The sequence below is a fragment of the Sander lucioperca genome, chromosome 14 (genome assembly GCF_008315115.2).
Source record: "Sander lucioperca isolate FBNREF2018 chromosome 14, SLUC_FBN_1.2, whole genome shotgun sequence".
In the NCBI taxonomy this organism is placed as follows: domain Eukaryota; kingdom Metazoa; phylum Chordata; class Actinopteri; order Perciformes; family Percidae; genus Sander; species Sander lucioperca.
The window spans coordinates 13969356-13994765 of record NC_050186.1 but is presented as its reverse complement, the minus strand read 5'-3'; the positions used below and the strand labels follow the sequence as shown (position 1 = coordinate 13994765).

The following is a 25410-nucleotide window of genomic DNA, read 5'->3' as shown; positions in this document are numbered from 1 at the left end:
ATCCGAGGCAGGAATGAATGCCATTTGGCAGGCAGACGCCAACGGCTGACTCACCTTATGTCCACACGATGAAAGAGAGCAATGAGCTACAGCTAGTCTCCGTGTAGCTTTGCCCGGGGTATAAATAGCCCTGGCGCCTGGCTGCTAGCCCTGCCAGGCCTTAGCGGGGGATCCTGGTGCTTAGCCATAGCTTAGCATAGTATGACGTTATTGGCCTGGAACCCAGCTGAGAGCAGCGGCACACCTGCTTCAGAGTCAGTGTGCACGCTGCTCAACAGAGCTGGAAGCCTGTGAGGCTACATATCCTGTTGAAGTATTTAAATCTGACACTTTGAGCCTACAGTTCACTTGAAGTATTTATGTAACACTTATTGCCAGCAGAGTTTGCAATCTGTGTCTGAGTCAAGTTTGGACTCGATCGTTTATTTCTCCACCAGGCTTGTTTGGGCCAAGCTGTGCTGTAGCATTAGGACTGCTAATAGACATTTGTTCAAACTCCACAACAGAATAAAAACAGCTGACTTTAATCTTCAAAAGAGGGTTTAGAAGTCTAAGTCTTTTAAATTATATTTTGTAGCAGCATTTCTTTCTCCAAACAGCTGCTGAGTTTGCAGTTCTAGTTTGCAAACTCAAATGATAACTCCACTCAAATAATTTGAGTTTGAGTTAGCATTAGTATTTATCTGTGAAACACATTAGATCATGACTTGACTCACCTGATTATTGTTGTCAATATGAGGTCTCTTGATGGCCACAAAATGTCGAATCTTCCTGTTGGAAGCGAGATAGGAGTCCGTCAGTAATTCTGATTTCTTGGAAATGAACAGTAAGCACGTTGGGTTGATTAATATTAGCTTACCCTCCTTGGCCGATGACAGGTGTGATCTTCACATGTTGCTGTATACTGTCGCCTGACTTCTTCCTGGCGTAGTAAATGCCCTGCCATTCCTTCAGAGACAACAGAGCAGTCAGGCAATGGTACAGCTGCATCTCATTTCACAGATGGGTAGATGGATTGATGGATGTGTGAGACTCACCTTTCCTTTTTTGATACAGGTATTGATGGTGTCCAGCAGGTCAGCTCTGTTCTTGTCGCTCTTTGGGAGTTCGGTCAGTTCCTTCCCAATTAACTCCCCCTTGTGGTATCCCATCATCCGCTCAAACGCTGGGTTCACGTACTGGGACAAAACCAGGATGACGTAGAGTTAGAGAGTAGAATAAATAAATAAAAAACACCTGCCGGTTACCAGCTTCTTCTTTTTTGTATTTTTTACTGTATATAGTTACCCCATACCTCTTTTTTTATACAAATCCCATAGTCTATAGTAGAGGGTCTATCCAGGGACATCACAAACTAAAAAACCTATAGCTCCCATAAGGTTAGACCTAGAAGTCTGGAATTGTATACAGGTGTGGTTGACAAGATGGAGAAGGTATGTGGTGATTTGCATAAAGCATGTCCTATCTATTGTTATTAAAAAAATGACTAATTATATATGACAACATGAGCCATGTTTGAACTGATGTAGATTAGCCTGTGTTATAGCCACATGCTAAGGAAACACATATTCAGAAACTAGAAGATGCTACCTTTCAAATGCAGCCTCATACTGTGCATGCATTTTGGCCTGACAGGTTTTTAGTTTTAAGCGTTTCCATGTAGTAATTCCAAAATAGGCAAAAACTCCCATAAATGGTGTGTTAAAAAAGGTTTTAGAATCTCGTAATATTCTTTAGTTTTCTTATTGTTGACAAACCCAACGAAAAGACCAAACCAACAATGAATTGATACTGCTAACAGGTATCGCCTGTGTAGCCAATGCCTGATATAACCAATTCTTCTGAGCCAGAGAGCGCCATTTAAACATCAATTAGCCACATGGTTGCACTGGGTGACATGTTCCTTCATTACGATGAACACACACAAACTGTAGTTTATTTTTTAATGATTCCACATACACCGTCCTGCTGCTTTAAAAAGGCGCAAGTGCATTATATCCATTATATCCGAAAGCTGAAAATAGTCCCCAACAAAGCACTATTTAATCCTGTTTATCTTATTTGAGTCCTGTTTACTTATAACAGCTGATGTTGCTGTAGATTAAAAAAATAAAAACAACTATATATTTGTGACCTGTTGTTTTTTTGTTTTAAGGTTTGCCACATGCAGGATGCGGAAGTCAGAAAGTATTGAGAGAAGGACGAAGTATATTATTGGCTTTGGTCTTTTCATGGGATTTCTTTGCAATAACAAAAATATAGAATATCACCAGCACTTTAAAGGAAATGTTTGAAATTTTGCTAAATCTGATCGCGTATTTATTCACGTGCGTGTGTATTATCCCTACCTGTATTATGTGGTCCTCACTCGTGATCTCCACAGCCTCCTGACATTGCTCCAAAGCGGTGAAGACAGAGTTACAAGCCCTGTGGATCAATAAAAAGCCTTCAACACAACCATTTTATATATTTGTTTGGGCATGTAAGTTTGACTGCATGGTGTGCGCGTGTGTGTGTGTGTCTGTGTGTCTGTGGTTAAGGTGTTTTTTCCTCTGCTGTACCTGAGTTTGAACTGGCAGCGCACCTCTCCATGTTCAATCTGTATGAGCTCATTGTAGCAGGCCGTCACACTGCTGTTCTCCACAAACCTCTGGAGGCCAAACAAGGTTAAGTGTTTTTTGAAGGAGAAAGAGAGACAGGGGAGTGGAAAATTAAATGAGTCAGGATTTGCTCAATAGCGACTTGTTTTGCAACCTCTTACGTCACTTTCACACCATCAAACACCGCTGACAATAAGTGCCTCCTTCAAACACGGGCAACATGCTGCTATTTTAGTGTCTGAACTCTCCTAGATGCTTTAGTAAAAAAACAGCTATCAGAAAACCAGGCTAACTCAGTCAGTCTGCTATAAACACACAGTCACAAGAGAAGGCAAGTTGTTTGGACGTACTCTGCTAAATCCTGCACAGAGGAGAGGAAGAACAGATGGCTCGTCCTGGTCAGCCGGTCTATTCATTGACAGAAAATAATTATTACCATCTGAAACCACAATCATTTTTCAGAAAACATACTTGTAGAGGTCCATGCTTATATGGAAATGTAGATTAAAAGGCCCTGAACACTTATTTTCTCAATCAGCTTCTTACTGTGAGCAAATCTACATTAACACAGTATTGTCTGCCAATGTTTTGGTTATTTCACATTTCTCTCTGATCTTCCAACTTGGTTTTAAGTGTGGGGCTCTGTTGGAAAAAAGGTGATGCCACGTACTTCCATACACCACATTTAAATCTGAATCTGGTGGGTTGTTTGGTCACCCTCAATCAAATCTGATCAAATCATAATGATCAAATAATCAATGGTATTTGTTTTTAAGGCCAATACCGATACCGATTATTAGTAGTTAATGAAACCGATATTTGGAACTGACATGCATTAGCTGTACAGTAAAAAAGAAAATATTTTAGTCAAAATTAACAATTTGGAATGTTACAAACTCCAACACAAAAGTTTCTTTGAATGCTTTAAGCAATTCATTAATAAAACTGAAACTTTAAACTTAATACACAGTAAAAAACAAAAAATAACTAAAAACAAATATAGCTTCCTGAAGTTGTAACGTGCTAACAGTTTGTTTGCAGGTGCAGACCTTACAGAGCTGTAGCCGAGCCAAAGTAGAGCACTTTTTAATGAATTAACTTCATTGGTTATCAGTCAAATACAACAGTGATACAGATAATCTGCAGATTGCCAGATATCGGCCCTGATAATTGGCTAGGCCCATCATTGGTAGATCCCTAATCGATGGGGCTGTGGCGATAGATAATGATTTAACAGACATTTATTTAAATGAAAATCTTCTGAGTTTTCGATTACTTCAAGGCATTATTGCGCAAAACACCTACAACACAGAGGATATTAAAATCCAACTTACTTTTGTGGCACAATGGCCAGAATAACTGTGTTTTCGGAGGGCTTTGTCTCGCGGATCGACCTGGGAGTGAAAGAAATGCAGAAATGAAAAGTCAGCAGGAGTGTCAACAGGAGTTCATTTCATCCACACTTTGCGCACATGAGACGGGTCTTGGTCTCAGGTACAGGTTCAACATGTGGGCAGATTGGGGGTGATGTCATTACCACAAAAAGAGGAACAGAACATTTCGGTGCTTTACACAGACACACCAAACACAACATGTGCTTCAGAGGTTCGGTCACAAAGCCACAACTGCTGGCAGGACATACAGGAAAGTAGCCCGGGGGTGGAGGATGAGGAGGAACAGAGGGAGCAGATGATGGCAGACATCGGGGTTATGGTAGGAGAGAGAAAAGAAATAACAGTGATGAGGAAAAGGAGTGAAGGAGCAACGGACAAACAGGGAGCAGCTGCCAAACTGTGGTAATTAGGAGACAGGAGAGACAAATGAGTCTGTTCCTTTACTTGCGGAAATAATGAAGCACTTATAATAAATCACTCTACAAAATATCCGGCGGTGGCCTTTAGTTTTTCAAGGAACTTTGGATGGGCTAGCACTGTATCGAACAATAACTAAAGCCAAAAAGTCTGCTAAAAATCATGACAGCAATAAACACAGAAGTAGTCTTAGCTAAAGATGAAGAATATGCACTATATCACAGGCTGAATACCAAAAGTGAAAAACAAGGATGTTTAAACATCAATAAAAGCACTTTACAGACCTTGTAATGATGTCTAGAGGGTATTCACACAGCATTAAGACAACCATGGGACACACATTAAACTCTTTAAGCCATGGGAATCCCCATTGAGATGTTCTAAACACAAGTCCTTTGTTCACAGAATATCCAGCTTTTTTAAGTTATTTGTAATAATCAGTAGGGCTGGGTATCGTTCAAAAGTTTTCGATACCAATATTAACTTCAAGAATTTGACTTCAATGCCAGTTCCTAAACTTTTTTTCATACCAATTTTATAAAATCAATTTTAACAAAAACAAATTACAACATTACAGTAGAACTCTTTTTTGTTATTTTTCAGCTCCTTTACACCTATGTGACGCACACTGTAGTCAAGCCTCTCAAAATACAACAACACACGTGAGCCCCGTCTCTGTGCGTTACATAGTTTTTCCTGCATCTTGGTAGAAGCATGCTGCATGCTTATTGGCTCGCTAACGCTGAACAGATTTACTCCTTAGGTACTGAAATTTGATATTGAATGGCAAGGCATTTTTTCAATGCTCAATACTATGGAAGCCATTCGGTCAGTGCCTAAAAGTATCCCAGCCCTAAAAATCAGAGATTGATTACAATTTAAATGTCACCTATATGTGGGAAGAAACAGTTTACAATGTACAAATTTGTGAAAAATATAGGACTATAAAAACTTCCTGAATAACTCTTGAAATGGCCATGCACACCAGAAAGTAACAGGGGACAAACTTAGCACAGACCAGTAATGCCAGTATGAACTTAACTTGACACCTTGCAAGAACAAGGAAGGACTGAGGTTATTCTACAATCAAAGGGGGTTTCTGAAAAGTGGCCAGTGGGGCTTTTTCTATGGAAAACAGGACAAGAAAGAAGGAGGAAAGGCTTCTGCAAGTGTATTACTCTTGGTTCCCCTGGGCCACCATCCAGCTTTCATGTCAACAAACAAACTTACAATTTGTCGTTCAGACTCACTCAAGTGCCACTCTACTTCAATGGCCACTTATGAATTGTGACATCCAATGTCCACTGCTTCTTCTTCTTAAAGCAAAACACTGAACTGAGCAACAGTTACCAGACTAACTCAGAGTGCAGTTTCAGGTTGCAGATGTCTGTGGTGCCCTCCGGGAACACCAGATGGCACCAACAAGCCCTCGACTGCAGCGTCCCAAAGCTATTTACAGCAGAACTACTTTAGACAGACTGAACTCTGGACATTATTGTATGTAACTGGTTTTAGGTACAACTCTCATAATTTAAGTATTGATTGTTTTGTGATTGAAGTGAAGAATTAGATGATCAGTGTTTCAGGTAATGATCTGAACCTTTTGGCAGATGAAGCCCTTTCAAACTCTTTGTTTAATGTCAAACATGTTGGTCTGAAAACAGCAACAGTAAAGAAACCAGATTACTGTAGCAGTTCAAGTTCTTTAGGAAATCACAGTACAATTTGATACTTAAAGTAGACATATTGGGAAATATGTTTTCTTGCTGAGAGATCAAAAGATAGATATCGCTCCCGTGTCTGTACAGTAAATATAAAGCTACAGCCAGCAGTTGGTTAGCTTAGCTTAGCTTAACATAGAGACTGAAAACAGGAGGAAACAGCTAGCCCGGCTCTGTCAAAAGGCAACAAAATCCACAGACCAGCACCTCTAACTAACACATGACAAACTAGAAGGGCACTCAAGAGTGCATACTTCGGTCAAGGCCATGCTCTATCTCGTAATGTTAATAAAAATGTCCCGTGATTCAGATCCGTTGCAAACTTTTGTGGGTTTTTTCTTGGCCCATTCAACAAATTTACCAAGTTTCCTTAAATTGCGGCACTACTTTTTCCATAATCCTAATGACAAACAAATAAACAAACAAAACAAAACCAAAAATATAACCTCCTCAGCAGTGGTAGTTACGAGTTATATGGGTGTTTGTGTGCCAGACTATATCTTGGTTGGACGTCTGTTAATTAGTGAGTTTTAGAGGAGCTGGAAAGTAGATTTTATTGACCTTTTGAGAGAGCCAGGCTAGCTGTTTCCACCTGTTTCCATTCTTTGTGCTAAGCTAACCGTCTGTATCTTCATATGTACTGTACAGACATGACTGTGGTATCAATCTCTTCATGCAATTCTCAGAAAGATGTCCAACTATTACTTTAAAGCTATAGTGCATAGTTTCTGTCGCCCCCATGAGAAATTCTAAGTAATGACAACAAAACTGTCGGCGCATCCACATGATACAAGCCTTACGTGATCGTGCACGCGCCCCCACCCCTCCTCCACACAGTTGCTTGTAGCCAAGGAGGACATGGAGGATTAAAAAAAACATGATGGACTCTTCAAATGAGGTAATTATCTTCACTCGAGTTTCTGCGCAGGAAAGTCACTGGACGACACAATCTTCTGAACATAGCCATACTGAGAAATACAGAGAGAGTTGTGTGGAGCTGATAGTCTTAGTTAGCTTTGTAGCAACTCATTTGGCAATTGCTTGAATGTAACGGACGTTTATCAATATCAACATGTTACGCACTAAAGCTTTAAGCAGAGATGGTTTAGAACCAAGACGCCCCAACTCAGAGTAGTTTCCTGTATTTGTGTCATGTGGGCTCCGCCACAGCCACGCCTCTTTAGGACACTAGCCACAGGTCCTGAGTGTATTGAGTCCAACGGGAGAAGTGAACGTGAACACAGATTATGAGTGATTATTATTCCCCATAGTCACCAAAATAGATATTGGACCCATTTTTCACAAGCCACATATCTCCAGAACATTCTGATACTAAAATTGCATTTTTCAGACGAGATCATCAGGAGAAAATTAACTTTGTTCAAGACGTGTTTGTCTCAGGACCAAACCCTTGTGAAATCTTGCAACAGAGAGAAGCTAACGTCAGCTAACGTTGGTGAACATCCCAAAAAAGCTAATTTCCATCATGCTAAATATGTTTTTTAGCCGTGTAAATATCTAACGTTAGCAAACGAAAATATTAATAAATTATACAAATATAGCTTTTCATCCATCCACATGAAGTTTATTACACTTTCAAATGAGGACACGCCTCTTAAGGAGACAGGAAGTGTGTACCGTTTCATACCATTGGCGCTGCCCGAAATGCGCTATCTTCTTTGTCAGAGGAGACATTCTGCATCAAAGACAAAATAAGAAACAAACCACAGAAGCAGTGACAGCAGACACACGGGTGAAGCTCACCTGCATACAGCTTCGGGGTCAAAGTAGCGCGAGTGCCGTCCATCAATGACTATAATCTCATGGTGCTTGTCCAAGAAACACTCGACGGCAGACTCGGGCGTCCGCGCGATTTTACACCTGAAGCCAGCGCGGTCGCAGGCCCACCAGAAGGCATCGCTTTGGCTGTCCTCCTTGGCGAACACCAGCAGGACCTGAGGAGACAAGGAAGGAATGGATGCCTGGGTGGGATAGTGCTGCTACTACAGTTATAATTATAGGATATCTATGTTAGTAGGTCCCAACGACATTTATTACTCAGACAGGACATTCTCCAGAGCAGCAGACATCCAAGAACCAGACTTCAGCTGCAATATACACTTCTGACACCAAGGCTCCAGTCCTACTAGGGTTACTGACATTTATGGGCCTGAATAATACAGTAACAACTCCAACTGCCAAACCTTTAAGACCTAAAAGACGTACATTTGCGATTGGATTGACAGCAACTCAGCAAGAGATATTTAACCCTTAAACACCCACCTCCCTTTTGAGAGTAGACTATTTTTTAACATTAGCGAGACACCATATTTTTAAGGTTAGAGTTATACTTTGTGGGGCATTGTATCTAGAACATTTTTACAACAGGGTGTAGATTTTGAAGACAGCCACAATGACAAAAAAATTGCAATACTTTTGATAGTGTGGATCAGTGTGCAAAATATACTTTTTTATTCCACTGGCCACATGGCTAGTGAATGTTCAAATTTGACCAGCCACTCAATAGATTACTATTGTTTCTTTGGCTGGTTAGTTAAGCAAATCTACCGGCCACTTGCATATTTTACCAGAATTTGGTGCTAATTTGGTGTGGCTTAGATTGATGGATGCATGAAAACCACAAGCATTTTGTTAAATATTAAGAGCTTATCAGATGTCAAAATGTTAAAATGAATGGTTATGAATACAAATATCTTTTAATTTGATATTGATGTGGAGGGCATGTCACAAAGCCTCTTACTGACAGAGAATGAAAAACAAATATCAAAACCAGAGAAAAATAAGTGCTGGTGAAGTAAAGAAATCACGCTGGCTAAGTGGTTAGCTTTGTTGTCTCACAGCAAGACAGTCCTGGTTATGAATCATTGGCAACAAGTTTTGTTCTTGGAAACAATATCTATGGGACAAAAACATGCTCTACTTTACTTCCAATCCACTGACCCTCTCCTTCACCCTCTGGACATATGGTCGTATTAAACACTAAAACTAGGTGACAACAGACCACATCATGTAAACATCATGTCTTCTCCTCGTGAATTATTCCTTCAATATAAACTGAGCGGCACATAATCACAACTGAGAGCTGTGTTTTACACCAACAGACATGAAGCCTGCAGAGAGCGGACTCATGTTTTCGATCCCACACTGTGTTTTGACCACGAACACACCAGCCACCTTTGGTACAGTGATGAGGAAACGAAAGGCAACACTGTAAGAGACAAATACTGTAACACACACACACACACACACACACACACACACACACACACACACACACACGGTCTGTAGCCAGAACCAACAGTACTCAGCTAGGCCTCGCAGCAGCATCACCTCCTGACTCCCTCTAAGGACAACAAAGGATAGAGTGACAGAGGGAGTGTATGGAGGTGCGAGAGAGAGAGAGAGAGAGAGAGAGAGAGAAAGAGAGAGAAAAGAGAGTAAGTGAGCGGGTGAAAGAAGTAGACTCCCCACACTTGTTGTTTTCATTTGAATAAAATGGAATGAGTCTTTGTCTGTCTGTCCTTCAATTTTCTCGACAACCATTAATCCGATCGACTTCACACTTAGCGGCTGTATTGCTAAGGACCCATGGAAATGCAGTGTCGATTGGGGGCTTGAGATCTATGGGACATATTTATTAGTAGTGTGTTATGTACACACTATGTAGTGTACTAAGAGATTTTTTTTGTATTAACCGTTGCACTGCCAAACGGCATGCTGGGTACAGCTCGCTCTCCGTCGCTCGCTACAGTAAATTCAGAACAGATGATGAACGAGAGACCGGAGATGTCACATTGTAGCAAACTCAAAAATTTAAAGCGTCAGTGATGCATTGTTTTCAGAATGAGCGCTTTTGTTCCGAGGAAAAAGCCTGGTCCCAAATAGCTAGCAGTTTGCAAATGATGCGTATACTCTAGCATTGCTAGGGGACGCAACTATGTCATTGCAGGTGTGTTGCTCAAGGCCTGAGGAAGCGCAGTGTCGAGTGGGAAGTTGTTTGGAAGAGCAGCTCTCGAGAAATGTGCAAGCAGCAATACCACAGGCCAAGCAATCGACCCCGTTCTAAACAGGCACGTTTTGACCGGGGACTGCGCTAGCCGTTTTAAAATCAGGAACAGGACAGTGTTTCTATCTATGAAGTCCACCACACCTGGAGATGAGAGCACAGACTGGAATACAGAAAAGAACAGGTGAGAACGGCAGAAGAAGAAGATGTAAAAGAAGAAGCGGACAGAGGGAGAAAATGAGCTAGTATTGGTGAGTGCTTGTGAAAGTCCACAGTCTTTGATCCTGTGATGGCTTGTGTAACCATGGCACTGCTTTGTGTAACCATGGTGCTAACATGTGAAATTCCACACACACAGCACCCAGTCCACCCTGGGACGACGCCGGCTGCACAGTTCTCTGACCTGCCACCCAAATAAGTCACCAGTAATGTGCCTGGTAGGAGGCGCCGTTGGTCTTAACACCCCAACTGATGTGCACACAGTCAAACACATTTAAAAACATGGCTGCACTCCATCACGTCTGTCTTAGACACACACTTCCCTGGATGTAACTCACTGTTTATGATACACAAATGAATGTACGTTTACACAATTACCTGAAGCAAATACATCATTTTAACTTACACTACCGTTCAGAAGTTTGGAATCTTCTGCCAGGAACTCTTTATTGTGTCCAGTCAGCTGTCTGAAAGGAATACTCTATATTTCTGAATCTTCTTTGATGCTTTCAGGTTGTAGAAAGTCCTCTTTACAAATATATGTAGTTTTGTTTCGTTCATGGAGAACAAAACGCTGTACAATGGTTCACCCAGACTGACAATTGAAAGGGCAGAACGAGACAAAGATCCCTCTGAGCAACAGCTGAATGAGAAGAGAAGAACTCAGCAGTCATTGGTTAAAGAAACTGGAAGCTTAGCATCCAAATGTGTGCAGATTTAAATGGGAACCACTTCCTGTTTCAGTGTCAAGTGCACAATGATGCAGATGATAACAAGTAGGAATTAACAGGCAACGTGTTGCTTTAGCAAAGCTCCTCTTCAAAGTTCACAATAGAAATATTTGGGTAAAGGTATTTGGGGGAAGAAATAGTTCCAACAGTATTCTTCTGTCATGCAACATTGTGGGAACTAAATAGAAGTTTTAATCAATTCTTCTCCTTTTGGGGCCAAAACTATTTCAAATGGAAATAATACACTTGGTGTCTAAATAACACAGTTTTTTTCTCTGTTAAAAGAGCCATTATTGAAGGAAATATATCAATATAACAGGTGATTTTAAACTTTAGTATGTCAATGTAGTAATGTATTTAGCTGCACAGACAACACAGTCACTTGTTGGCTTCAGGCTGTGTATGAAAACACGTACAGTTAGTTGGCACAGAGACTTCTCCCTGAGTGTTGCTGCGAGCTCACTCACATTTTCAGAGTTCAGAGGTTAGTCCGCCCTGTTTGTACACCCAGGCCAGATGCCATCTGACGTCGGGAGATTCCCAAACACAGAGAGGTGTCATTTGGGCTAACTGGCTTTGAACACTTTATCTGAGGGAGCGTAACAGAGTCCGAGCGTGTCAGAGACTATATAACAGAGGAGATCCTGTGTCAGGATTTAGGTTTTCATGTTGTTGTGTAACACACTGTACCTTCAGAGCAAATTTATATACAGTAATCCACCTGTCAATACGACGTTCTGTTGTGAAAGAACTTTGGAGTAATTTTGAAACATTAAGAAAACTTTGGACATGATTTGCTTTCTTTATTGTGTAATTTGTACATTTTGCTACATAACATAATATGTATGTTGCATAACATGTTAAAAAGAATTATATTTCAACTCAAGGTCCAAAAGGTGTTATCGAAAAAAATTAATCAGTAGCCACTTTGATAATTGATGAATCATTAGAGTAATTTTTGTCATTGATTAAAACAAGCAGTTTGGAATATGTTAAAATGAGCTTTAGGAAAAACAAATTTTCACTATTTGTGGCATTTTATAGAGAACCGATAATTAATCTAGAATAGGGGTCAGCAACCTTAACTATCAAAAGAGCCTTTTTTGGCAAAAAAAAAACAAAAAATCAAATCTGTCTGGAGGCGCTAAACTCATTAAAGCCTTACATTTTGGGGGGATTTTATCCAGTTCAAAACTTCCTTTTAGGGAGAAACCTTAGACAGACCCAGGCTCTTGGTGGGCGGTTGTCTGACGATGCCGGTTGGGGGTATGATGACTAGAAATAGTAGTTGTAGTAGTTCATGGCGTAGCAGGCATTACAGGGTGTAGCAGGACGTAGCAGGGCACTGCAGGGAGTAGCAAGGCATAACAGGGCAGTGCAGGGCTTAGCAGGGCACTGCAGGGTGTAGCAGGGCATAACAGGGCAGTGCAGGGCGTAGCAGGGCATAGCAGAGCGTAGCAGGCACTGCAGGGAGTAGCAGGGCATAGCGGTGGCGTAGTGGGGCAGTGCAGGGCGTAGCAGGGTGTAGCAGGATGTAGCAAGGTGTAGCGGGGCGTAGCAGGGCACTGCAGGGCGTAGCAGGGCATAGCGGGGCATAGTGGGGCACTGCAGGGTGTAGCAGGGCATAATAGGGCAGTGCAGGGCGTAGCAGGGCATAGCAGAGCGTAGCAGGGCACTGCAGGGCGTAGCAGGGCATAGCGGTGGCGTAGTGGGGCGGTGCAGGGCGTAGCAGGGCGGTGCAGGGCGTAGCAGGGCAGTGCAGGGCGTAGCACGGCACTGCAGGGTGTAGCAGGGCACTGCAGGGTGTAGCAGGGCATAATCCCTCCATTCATTAAATTCCCTTTTTCACTCCAATATTTTTCTTTTTTTAATGTGGAATCCATTCCTAGCTAGACTGGCCACCAAAGATTCGGTCCATTCGGCAAAAAAAAAAAGGCACCAAGCCGTTAGTGACTTGACGTCATGACATTTTAAAATGTTTTTTTCTTTTTATTCAGTTAATATTTTCACAATTAGAGAATGTAAGAATAACATACAACAATGATAGCTTAAAACTAAAATGTAAAAAGAAATAGCCGTTATTTATTTCCACATAATTTTTTTGTCAAAGCCAGGGGGCCATTGGAGAGGGGCTAAAGAGCCACATGTGGCTCCGACGCTGCAGGTTGCAGACCCCTGATCTAGAAGATAATCTTAAAGTTTATTGATAATAAAAATAATCGTTAGTAACAACGCTATTTGAAACCTCAGTGAAAGCTAGTGAGTGGACCTGGACTTAAGATTATTTTGTCAAGTTCAAGAATGAACTTTAAAGCTAAAATATTTTATAAAAGCCCAGATGAGTTTTGCTACACTCATACTGTACAGGCTATAAATCAAGCTGTTTTCCCTTCAACACCCATTCCTCCTTTGGATGGTTAGACTGTGGCAGGATTTTGGACATAAAGTATTCTAGGATTTAGTACATTGTTGGACTGCCAGAATGCTTCGAAGTTGTTTACTCTGCCGTGCATTGCATCTGGATTACTTTTAAGACACATCGTTCTTTTAGAAAATGACCACAATAACACCAAAGATGAGACTTTAGGCTGCATCAACAGATTATTTTTTATTATTGATTAATCTACTGATTAGTTTCTCCAGAAAATAATCAGTAGATTAATCCAATTAATTTTCAGTTGCTCTGCTAATCAATTAATTGACTAATAGTTTCATGTTCATATTCATGTAACCTTTCTACATAGTGTTTGCATCCTGCAGGAAAAACAGTGGATACTAAAAAGGTTAAAGTCGCAGAATGACAAAACTTTGAGATTTTTTTTCAAACAAGATACATGAACGCTTCAGCTACACGTACGTGAAATTTAATGACACACAACATGTGAGTTACTTTACCTTCATTTATCCGTGCAATGAGCGAAACACATGAATCATCAGATAAGCTGAAGGAGAAGGTATCTGGAGAGCTTGAAACTCTCCAGGGCTGTGAGGCAGTAACAGTAAATGTCAAGGAAAACTCACTATATATAACTCTCTCCTGCAGAGCATTTTATCTCTCTCTTTTCATCTCTCCGTTCCAGTGGAAGGAGTGAAGCAGGAGAGCGGGCAGGTTAGGTCATGGATCCGGCAGAAGGCTAGAGGTACAACTTTAGGAGAGCTGTTTAAGGGTTTTATGGGGCATGAGACGAGGTCTTAGAAGGCTTTTTTAATAAAGACCCTGGTCCCTCCAACTGCCGGCACGCTGCCACATATTCCCGGTGCGATGTTATTTGGCAGGGTGGATAAGGAGGAGGAGAAGGGCGAAGGGATAGAGTAGGATACTTAACATGAGTGGCATGCCAGGCCTCTCACATCACTGCGCTGGAGTTGTAATGGAGCTAAACTCAGAAACCCTCGGTCAAACCAGCACAGCTCTAACCTAAATTAAATCAAAGTAGGGCTCATTGAAAAATATTTAAAAAATAAAAATGATTATAGTGTGATTTTTGTGAAGATATGTACAAAACAAAGGTAGGCTGGGACGTCTCTGCAGCCGCACTTCATTCAGAATAGTTTGACACATATTTTGTAGAGGTGGGAATCACCAGAGGACTCACGATATGATATCATCACGATACTTATGTCACGGTACGATATGATTGCGATTTGATACATATTGCAATATTCTGCGATATATTGCAGTGTATCACCTTTTTTCCAATGATGTCCCCAAATGGAAACTTTGTCAACATCTGTTTTATCTAAAAAGATACATTTCTCTGTTTGATCATCTCACTTCAATTTTATTGCTGCAAAATGGGATTGTCAAGCAGACAAACTGACAAACACATATATAATAAAAGATCAATACTTGGCGTTTGTGTATCGATGCAGTATTGCCACGGAAAATATCGCAATACTATGCTGTATCGACTATTTCCCCCACCACTAATATCTTGCCTTTAACAAATATTGTGCCCCCCCTGCGATATTGCCCCTCCCCCCCCACAATTTGGATATTGCAGTAGTCCATACTGAGATTTTGGATAAAATTGCGTTTAATTGTGCAGCCCTAAATCAAAGCACCTAATTAAAGTAGCTGATTCCTAAGGTAGGAACTGGCAGAACAGAGGAGTGCTTTGTTGTATCTGCATGTCAAGCAGCTGGTGACCTCCAGGAACTTACATAAGGATAAATCTGACTAGCACATGGCCTAATCCTTAACCAGAGGATGAGCGCAGACAATCCCTGACTCAGCCCTAGCTAACCTTGCAACATAGCCAAGAACCTGAGAGGCGAGATCCCAGCAGGACTGACACCACAGAGTATAAACAAGGTGTGTGTAGGCAACAAGTACAATATCCTCTCAAAGTTATGGATGTAAAGTTAATGAACGTATGCTCAACTCAGCAAATAGGTCATACAGTGTAATATGGCATATACTGTCAATTTCCGTTTTAGGCCATTTTCCAATCTTCAGATTCAAATCGATTTTCAATTGAATGATCCAATATCAGTTCTTAAAATCCCGAATGGATTCTCTGTCTTTATCAATGAAACTAGAAGACCTAAAGAATCAATTGGTACCAACTGTCATGCTAGCTTGTTGGGAAGAGGGGGGTTAAAAAACGCTCAAAAGATAGAAGGCTACATTTTGGCGAGAGAAAAACTGGCAAGAGGGGTCCCTTGACATCTCACCTCAAGATATCTGAATGAAATGTCGCTCAGTACTCTGACTGTAGAGTCTGTACTGTAGAGCTGCACTTTATTGTGTTGACTGCTGTAGTGTGTTCATGTTAAATAAAAAGTGCATTAATGTAACTGCTTTGGAGTCAATTCTTAAAGTGCTCATATTATGCTCATTTTCAGGTTCATAATTGTATTTAGAGGTTGTACCAGAATAGGTTTACATGGTTTCATTTTCTAAAAACACCATATTTTTGTTGTACTGCACATTGCTGCAGCTCCTCTTTTCACCCTGTGTGTTGAGCTCTCTGTTTTAGCTACAGAGTGAGGCATCTCACTTCTGTTCCATCTTTGTTGGGAGTCGCACATGCGCAGTAGCTAGGTAAGGACTACTAGCCAGTCAGAAGCAGAGTATGAGGGCGTGCCACACTAGCAGCTAGGCGAGCATTATAACGTGTTACAAAGTGACCACGTTTGTCTCTGAAGTAAAGGCTGGACTACAACAGAGCTGTTTGGAGCAGTTTGTGAACAGTGTTTTCTGTTGGAGATGGTAAGTCCCTTTGGGGTGGACTTTGGGCTTTTTCAGTTTGTAAACCTATTACATGCAAAGAAAGATATATAACACAATAAAGGAAAGGGAAAAAGCCAAAAAGCATAATATGAGCACTTACTTTTAATAATGCACCAGGTCAGAGGGAACATTGTACAACTGTAGAATCTCTTTCATATTCAAGGAAAATTGGTTTTGCAACTGAAATATCCCAAAATCAACATTAAGTCAATGTTATCAGGAAATCAGTGGCGACACCCAGCCCTAGTATTTATACATTTTAATTCACGAAACAAACTAGGGGAGATATTCTTCAAAGCATAGGTTCACTGTTTTTCAAAAGGATATTTTGTACTTAAAGACTAACTTTAGGAGATATCCTTTTGAGGCCTCACTTAAACTAAGTAAACACTTAAAACATAAACTTTTGAATACATTTTTTTTTGCACAGAATAAAGACTTTTTTTTGTCCCGCATCACATATACTGGAATCACATTATGAAAGGATCTCTTAATGTCCAGTATGAACAAGTAAAACCTGTTTCAGTTTTCATATGGGCACCTTTCCTTTAAGTTTGTATTATTATCTTATGTAAACATCATCCTGCAAAACAAGATAGGAGGTGAGTTACCACTAGAAAGTTAATGTTTCCCGGTAAAAAGCTCATATTTCCCAATGTGACCCGAACATAGCACAAGAGTACAAACAGTCTTATTGGTCACTCCCTTGTTTAAATGGCAAAGTGTATCTAACTAAGTCCTGTATAAACAACTGGAGATTTGAAAGTAGGAGAGTGGGACTGATAACATTTTCAAATCCTATTTCCATTCAAATGTTGGGGATTGTTTTATTCCTATAGCTGCGTATTGAGCGCTACATTTCTATTGAACTGAAGAAAACAAAGCATACAAAACTAGGGAAGTAACTAAAATCATCATTATTATTCATGTAGAGCTGAGACAATTAGTTGATCGACAGAAAAATAATCAGCAACTCCTGTATGTTGATAATCAATTAATTGTTCCAGTCATTTTTCAAGCAAAAATAGTGGAAAATGCCAAATATTCTTTGATTCCAGCCTCTCAAATGAGAGGGAGTACTGCTTTTCATTGTTACATATCAATTTAAAGCTGATAGTAAGGGTTTTAGGTATTTTGGTCGAACAAAACAAGCCATTTGAAGACATTCACAGACATTTCGGCTCTGCAAATTTGTAATGGGAATTTGACAATTGTTTTGGCGTTTCATATACTAATAGATTAATTGGTTAATCATTCAAATAATCTGCAGATTAATCAATTGGTATAATAAAGGTTGCAGCATGAAAATATGTCAAGGAAAGTCAACCTGGTCAAATGCAGTTCATCAAGCAATACAAAAACCAGCTTCTTGTGTTTGAACATCAGGTCTGCCAAAACATGACAAAAGTGACAAAAATGATCCCAGACGTCTGTTTCTTACCTGAATGGGCTCTTGAGTCAGTCTCATAGGTCCGACACATTCTTCTGTAGATGAAACCTGCAGGCAACAGATGAGACGGCGTGTGAATAGCTGTCACAAACCAAACACATAACACACACAAAGCAAAAGAAGCTGTGAACACTTCTTACCATTTTACCATTTTTTTTTCTTGCACGACCTGTCTGTCCCTGTTGCACTTCACCACCTTTAATCTTCTCTCTTACCTCCCTCTTTGTTTCAGGAGCCCATGCAGCAATAACACAAGTATTTCCTTGTAAAACAGAAACAGCCTCCTAATACAACAACTATCTGGGTTCTTTAACACAGATTTTGTGATCGCCTTTTCTTACGCTTTAGACGTAGATATAAAACATGTAGTGGAGCGGTCCACTGCAAACCTCTTTTAGAAGGTATTAGCAGCCACCTGCAAATTGAACTCACAGGTTTACTTGCATAATCCCACTGCAGGAGCATCTGAGCTGTATGCATGTGAGTGTTTTACGCTCCCTGCCTGGGCAGCTTCAGCCGGCCTCTTAACCCCATGCTTTGAGCATACGTATGCAAACACATTCTTACAGCACACTTTAAAACACACAATGAATCAGCGTTGTACAGTCTCATAGTAGACACCACTTCATCTCTGTGTGTCATACCCAGGAATTAACCATCAGGGATATTTTAGAGTGAGTAAGTTATTTATTTATTTTTTTATTGAACAATCTTTGTTAGAACATGTGGTTTTTGCCGCCGACGTGTTCGTAAACACACACTTATAACCCAATGGGGAATGTTCGAGATTAACTTCTCCTTCCAGCTGAAGACAAACATCCATGAGGCATCCACAAAAACAGAAAGAAAAGGGGGGGGGGGGGGATTTCAGGTAATTCCACTAGAGGCACAAGCTTCATGATAATGCTTGCGACGCACAAACTCTACTTAAGCCGCTGTATGACTAAAGCAGTGAGGTAAACACGGGATGGTGACTCAACCTAACGTCAGTATTATTTGTCAGTGGTAATTAGGCTGAAAGGTGGACAAACCTTAACCCGCCACTAACATGCATCTGGGTAACATGCATCTACGTTGCTTCAATAGAGCAATATAATACTAAGAAATTGCAGCATTTGTGAGCAATAGTGTTGGAAAACAAACTGCACTGCACTCACCATGACAGACAGTTCAGGGTATTTAAGGTTGACTAATACTGGTGATTGGCATGTGACTTAATATGACCCACATGTTTGGCAGTGATGTTGATTTAGTTAATTCACATTTAAGGTCATTTTTTGTGTAGTGTTCATGTTATCTTTTTATATATATATATATATATATATATATATATATATATTATATTAAACATTAGGCCATTTTAAAAGATTGAATAACTGTTGAAGCACACACACACACACACACACAAACACACACACACACACACACACACACACACACACACACACACACACACACACAGACTTTCAGATTGAATGAGCAGATGCAAAGTGAGCATTGTTGGATGTCAAAGTTAAGAGAAAAAAAAAAGTAAAATAACAAAAACTAACCGAAAGTGTCCGTTCCTATAGAACCCATCATTCAAGAAGCTAATTGAATGTGCCCAGTAATATGTCTTGACGTCTGTGCAGAAATCTTCTTTTTCCTTAAAATCCAAATCAAAGATAGGCCTGCCAGATTTTTTTGTTGCTACCATAAACAAAATGCATCATGGTTATCAGGAAGCAGGTGTAAAGGCTGTTTATGATGTCTGTATGCTGTTAATACAGGTTTGTATGTGTTGGAGGGTAATTGCTCTGCGTGCTCTACGTGCAATTTATTTTCATTAGTCTCGCTTTGCCAGACCATCCGCCAAGGCGCTGCGGAGGAGAGTCTGGCTAGTCCCCATAGCATTCCGTGATGGGAGAAAACCATGCTCTGGTTTATTGGCATTTCTTTAAACCAATAGTCATGGGCGGCGCTAAGCCAGAAGGAACTTGTTTTGGTGTGTACGTTCAAAAGTTGTTTTAGTCGTGCAACAGAAAAACTCAGATTGTACAGATAGTCTAGCTAGCTGTCTGGATTTACCCTGCAGAGATATGAGGAGCAGTTAACCATAGTCCTCATAAATCCACCGGAGTTTAAAATTCCAACACAAAGAAAGCGGAAGGAAACGAACATCGGCGAAAAAACATGAATCCGGCGGAATTTCCTGCGACACCGGAGCAATCCCAGAAGTGGAATGTCGTGGATATAGACTATATTTTCATTAAATTGGAAGACTTGTTGTCCATTTAAACATTTTATTTTGCTCTGAGCGAAGAGCTACAGGAGCATATAACAGTTTGGGTGCCTCTATTAGGTTGCCCTGCAAAAATTTAGCAATTTGTGATTATGGTGAGGTCTAACGGGGCGAAGTAATGATGTCAATTTAGTAAGAGATGACCCAAAGGTGTCGATCTAGTAAGAGATGATCCAAGGGAGTTGACCTATTAAGAGATGACCCAAGGGAGTCGACCTAGTAAGAGATGACCCATGGGTGTCAATCTTACCTTACACCTTACATGTCATTTAGCTGATGCTTTTATCCAGAGCGACCTACAATTGCTACATATGTCAGAGGCCACACGCCTCTGGAGCAACTATGGGTTAAGTGTCTTGCTCAGGGACACGTTGGTTGATGTATCGCAGTGGGAATTGAACCCAGATCTCCCACACCAAAGGCATGTGTCATATGCACTGCGCCATCACCACCCGATCTAGTAAGAGATGACCCAAGGGAGCTGATCTAGTAAGAGATGACCCAAGGGAGCTGATCTAGTAAGAGATGACCCAAGGGAGTTGATCTAGTAAGAGATGACCCAAGGGAGCTGATCTAGTAAGAGATGACCCAAGGGAGCTGATCTAGTAAGAGATGACCCAAGGGAGCTGATCTAGTAAGAGATGACCCAAGGGAGTTGATCTAGTAAGAGATGACCCAAGGGAGCTGATCTAGTAAGAGATGACCCAAGGGAGTTGATCTAGTAAGAGATGACCCAAGGGAGCTGATCTAGTAAGAGATGACCCAAGGGAGTTGATCTAGTAAGAGATGACCCAAGGGAGTCGATCTAGTAAGAGATGACCCAAGGGAGTCGATCTAGTAAGAGATGACCCAAGGGAGTCGATCTAGTAAGAGATGACCCAAGGGAGCTGATCTAGTAAGAGATGACCCAAGGGAGTGCTGAACCAGAGATCCACCAAGCCAGTAAGAGAGGCAAACAGCATCTAATTGTTCAGTGTTTAAGACAAAAGACTTGTGAGATAAAAAGACAAGAGGGGACTGAATCGTTGTTGAGTGCTTCAGTAACAACAAGAAGCACAGATTTCAAAGATGTCAAAGCGGGGTTGAGGGTTGAGCTTCATGAGAAAATGAGTAACTGTGTTTAACTTGAGGATGACACAGCCAGATGTGAAACAGAACAGGAAGAAAGCAGTGGAAATGGGGCCAATACAGTAATTACTGCTAAAGGAACAATTTGGAGAGAGATCAGTCAGTGGAGTTAAGACTATGATGGAGGAAGTGTTGGGTGAAGCTGTCATACTGTAGGAAACCATCTCTTCTTAGAGTAGGTGACAAAATCCTAAAGGAAAGACAGGAAGGGCAAATAGATGAAGGGAGATTTAGGAGTACACAGACAAAGGGACTCACAGTTAAGATGAATGGTAGAAGCAAGATGGATGGAGGTGGAAAAGAATGAGTTTGAAGTTTGCTTGTACGCTTCATTCATAAGGATTCAGACAATCCAGGGACAGGCGGGGAAAGACAGCAAAGAGAAGAGAAAGTGTATAGAAAGTTGGAGGAGAGAGAAAAAAAGAAAGACTGCGAAGACAGTTTACAGATTAGTTGGCATTTTTGTTTTCAGTAATTCTGAATCTGTATATTCACATAAAAAAAAATACGCAAGATGGAGTAGTTTATGAATCTCAATGGTAATTCGCACAGTTACAGTAAACTAGTTTGCTTCCCGAGGCTATTTTGCAGCAGCTCCATGCAGAGCTTAACGCCGCCCATGACAATTGTGATTGGTTTAAAGAAATGCCAATAAACCACAGCACATTCTTTTCCCATTCAGGAATGCTGTGTGGACTAGCCAGACCCTCCAACACAGTGCTGCGGAGGAAGGTCTGGCAAAGCGAGACTACAGCAAGATAAATAAATAAAAAAGCTAATAAAAAGCTAAATCGTCATCAGACAATAGCCGATGGGTTCCGAGAATGCATTTCGGTCAATGCGTTTCGCCTCTTTTGTTCTATAAATGGACTGTTTACCTGCCTGCAACCAAAGCACGCTCACACATGAGATACCAAAATCTTGTCCCGTTGCATTCATATGCAGATATCTGTTATCTGATATAGAGATTGCACAACATACTGCAAAAACATTCAAAAAGGTAGATAAGCAATAAAATGAACATAAATGATAAAAAAAATTTTAACTATCAATGTAACTAATCTGAAACTAGAACTGTAGTATCTAAACATTTACAATAATAAATCCTGGTAAGATGCTGTACATCGGTAGTGCAAGTCTGATGCATTAATAATGTTGACCCTGGACACCATCTGTTTGACCTGCTGCTGCCCTCTGATAGACGCTTCAGGTCCTTTAAATCACAGACAAACAGCTTCCATCGCAGAGCCACATGAGAACTGACCAACACCGACTGTCTACACTGACTGTCGGCACTACAATACTTACAGCTACATTCCAACCTTCATATGTTATATATAGAACACAGCACGGATGTTTACATTCCAATGGCACCTTTGTATACTCTTTGTGACGTATTACTTGTATTATAGGACCACTACAACTCAGAAAATGTGCAATATCCCAGCTGTTTTGCAGATTTTATAGGTCAAAGCAGATTCATATTTTTTAATATACATAATATATTTTTTCCTCTATTTTTGATTACTGTTTGGTATGTGTGAATGCACCATCATGATTACGGCTTAATTCCATTGTACAATGTTGTGAAATTACAATAAAGTAATTCTATTCCAATGGAGGAGACAGGTCTACTGATAAAAAGTATTTTACTATATAGCTGCAATGGTTATGTTTTGGAACTACATTTCCCATAACCTCCTTTGGAGGCGGTCTGAGTATGGTTTGCTTCAAGTCCGCATTGCGGTTCTCTTCACCTGTGAATTGTGCACACAACACGCTTCGGGTTAATTTCTCCTTTTGTCAATGTATTTTAGCCCTGAGACCGCATCAGAGCTGAAGTGGACCAGAAACAGAACTGAGTCCTCTTTCAAGTAAACTGACAATGTGAACGCACAAAGAACTGAGTCACTTTTCTGTTGGTCCACTTTAAGAGGACTGGGTTTGGTTCCTTTAAAGACGAGTACATGTAAAAAACACCCTTTGTCACAATGAATCTAAAAAATATACAGTATGCATCACGTCTGTGTGTTTGATTTGACTGAGCTGTGTGTGACAGCCACTGCTGCCACTAAAAAAGGGTTTTGTTAAACGGGCAAAATCAGCAGCCAAACTACAATAACTGTATAGCCATTGTTTTCAGAACACCAGCATGCAGCTTAAGCAGTATCTTTGCCTCATGTCTCTCCCTCTGCACCACCACTTTAACTCTGTTTGTAAAACCTCTGACTTCAACTAATTGCTAACTTTCTAAAGCTTTTCTTGCTTTGGACCTGCTGTCCTCTTGGAGTCAATTCAGCTCATTCTATTGTTTTTGTGAGGTACTCAGTAACGTTGGCTTTGAAAGGTGCTGTATAAATAAACCTCTAATTACTCACTGGGTACATCATGTCATTGCCTATACTGTATACACATTAGGATACAGATTAAACATTGCTTTCATTGTGGAGGCCCGCTCCACCATTTCTTTGCAGTTTATTCTTCAGAATGCAATTAACTCAAAGTTATATGTTTCAGTGTATTCGTTTGAAGGTGTTTTCATTGTTTACAATGATGTTAGATTATAAAGATGACAAGTAAGTTTACATTGTGGCTGGAGAACAGAAAGAGTTGTTTACACTTACAGGCCAATGTCTAATCATTTTTGAGTAAGTGACAAAGATGGGTGTATTCATCATCTAGACTTGACCCTGCGTGTGTTATGGTTTCGTACTTATCTGTTGTCTGTACTGTTTGTGTATGTTGTTCCTGTGTTCTCTGTCCTCCCTTGTGTTTAGTGTTGTGTCAAGTTTCTGTGTTTAGTTGATGTCATGTTTTCTGTCTGCTTTTTCTGTTTCCTGTTTTATTTTGATAGTCTGTTTTCTGCCTTGTCTTGTCCTGCTTTACTTTGTGTTTTCCCGCCTGTGTGATTGTCTGATGTGCTCCACCTGTTCCCCAGCCCTGGTGTCACCTGTCCTGCGTCTTCTCGTTACCCAGTTTATTTAGCCCCTGTGTTTCTTTTGTCTCTTGTCAGATCATTTTGTGTTCTGGTGCCGTCAGTTTGTCTGAGTTTGTGTGTTCTCTGTGTCTGTTCTGGTCTGTTTCTTCCCCTCCTGTATTTCCCTGGTTTTTGACTCCCTTGGTTTGTTTTTGGATGCCTTTTCTTGTTTTGGGAATCGTTTTTTGCCTGCTGCTTCATCCGGGACTCCCTTTGTTCATTTTTGTGTTGGGACTAATAAATCAGACCTAACAAACCTTCTCCTGCCTTCCTGCCTGCCTCTCACTCTGCGTTTGGGTCCACTATTCCTCACTCCACATAACAGCGTGGCTCTTACTTTGAACCTCAACAAACTTAAAAAAGTTTAAAAATCAGAAATTATACAGTATGTCATTGTGGCTTTCAATGCAGGGGTTAAATCTTCTGATCCTGTGCATTAAGTCCCTTTGATCTGTGTCCTGCACCACACTGAAATGTTATTTGATTTATTTTGTATAATGCCAGATAAATACCAAGCAGTCAGCTTTTATTATATTGTATTACCCATTGTTTGCAGCAGGCCATGGCGTTCACGGGAATCACAGTCCTTGCAACAAGGCCTCGTCTTATCTGCGGTGCAGGTGGGCTTTTGTAGGGCCTGGATGGACTTGTGGTCAGCCTCAGTCTGCACCCTGCTACTGGCATCTTCCTTGTTCTTTAGCCCTCTTTCCACAGCATGAAGTCACGCTAAGCTCATACTGATCAACTGATATTGTGAAGTGCGTCAACTTTGTCATGTGAGCAGGCTTCCTGGCTGCAACCTTCAAACATGATGTTCACGCTACCAATAATAGCACACTGTAGAGAACATTATTATACATAGTAACAGCAGTATATTCAATCCCTCTTTTTTATGTTTTCTAACATTCACAGTTGACAATAAGTTACAATTCTGGTACAAAGCTGTCGATCCACCGGCCAATTTTCGTTCCTACTCTCACCTATGGTCATGAAGGCTGGGTTATGACCGAAAGAACTAGATCTCGGGTACAGGTGGCTGAAATGGGTTTTCTTAGAAGAGTGGCTGGCGTCACCCTTAAGCGGGATTTATGGTTTTGCCGAGGCTCCACGCAGAGCTTTCGCCGTAGCCTACGTAAGTGGCCTGAAGTTTATACTTGTGCATTGGTGTGTGCGTCGATCTCTTTAAGAGAATAGCAGGGCCGGCGTGTGTGTGTGTGTGTGTGTGTGTG

General features: G+C 40.8%; 1 protein-coding gene across 4 annotated transcripts in view; it reads right to left on the bottom strand.

Annotated features, from left to right (window-relative positions):
• The window catches only part of pde8b (phosphodiesterase 8B), a 67137-nt gene that overhangs the window by 27062 nt on the left and 14665 nt on the right, over positions 1-25410 (bottom strand). For 2 of the 4 annotated variants that reach the window (XM_031317590.2, XM_031317589.2), the window contains exons 2-10: positions 17787-17843; positions 7897-8087; positions 3935-3994; positions 2951-3008; positions 2562-2650; positions 2349-2427; positions 1038-1178; positions 860-948; positions 717-771 (exon numbers count right to left, since the gene is read on the bottom strand). In XM_031317590.2, the coding sequence (XP_031173450.1) occupies positions 717-771; positions 860-948; positions 1038-1178; positions 2349-2427; positions 2562-2650; positions 2951-3008; positions 3935-3994; positions 7897-8087; positions 17787-17843 (819 nt within the window). Of the gene's footprint in view, positions 1-716; positions 772-859; positions 949-1037; positions 1179-2348; positions 2428-2561; positions 2651-2950; positions 3009-3934; positions 3995-7896; positions 8088-17786; positions 17844-17935; positions 18303-25410 lie in introns of those variants that run through there. The other 2 variants (XM_035991385.1, XM_031317591.2) reach the window with 2 other exon arrangements.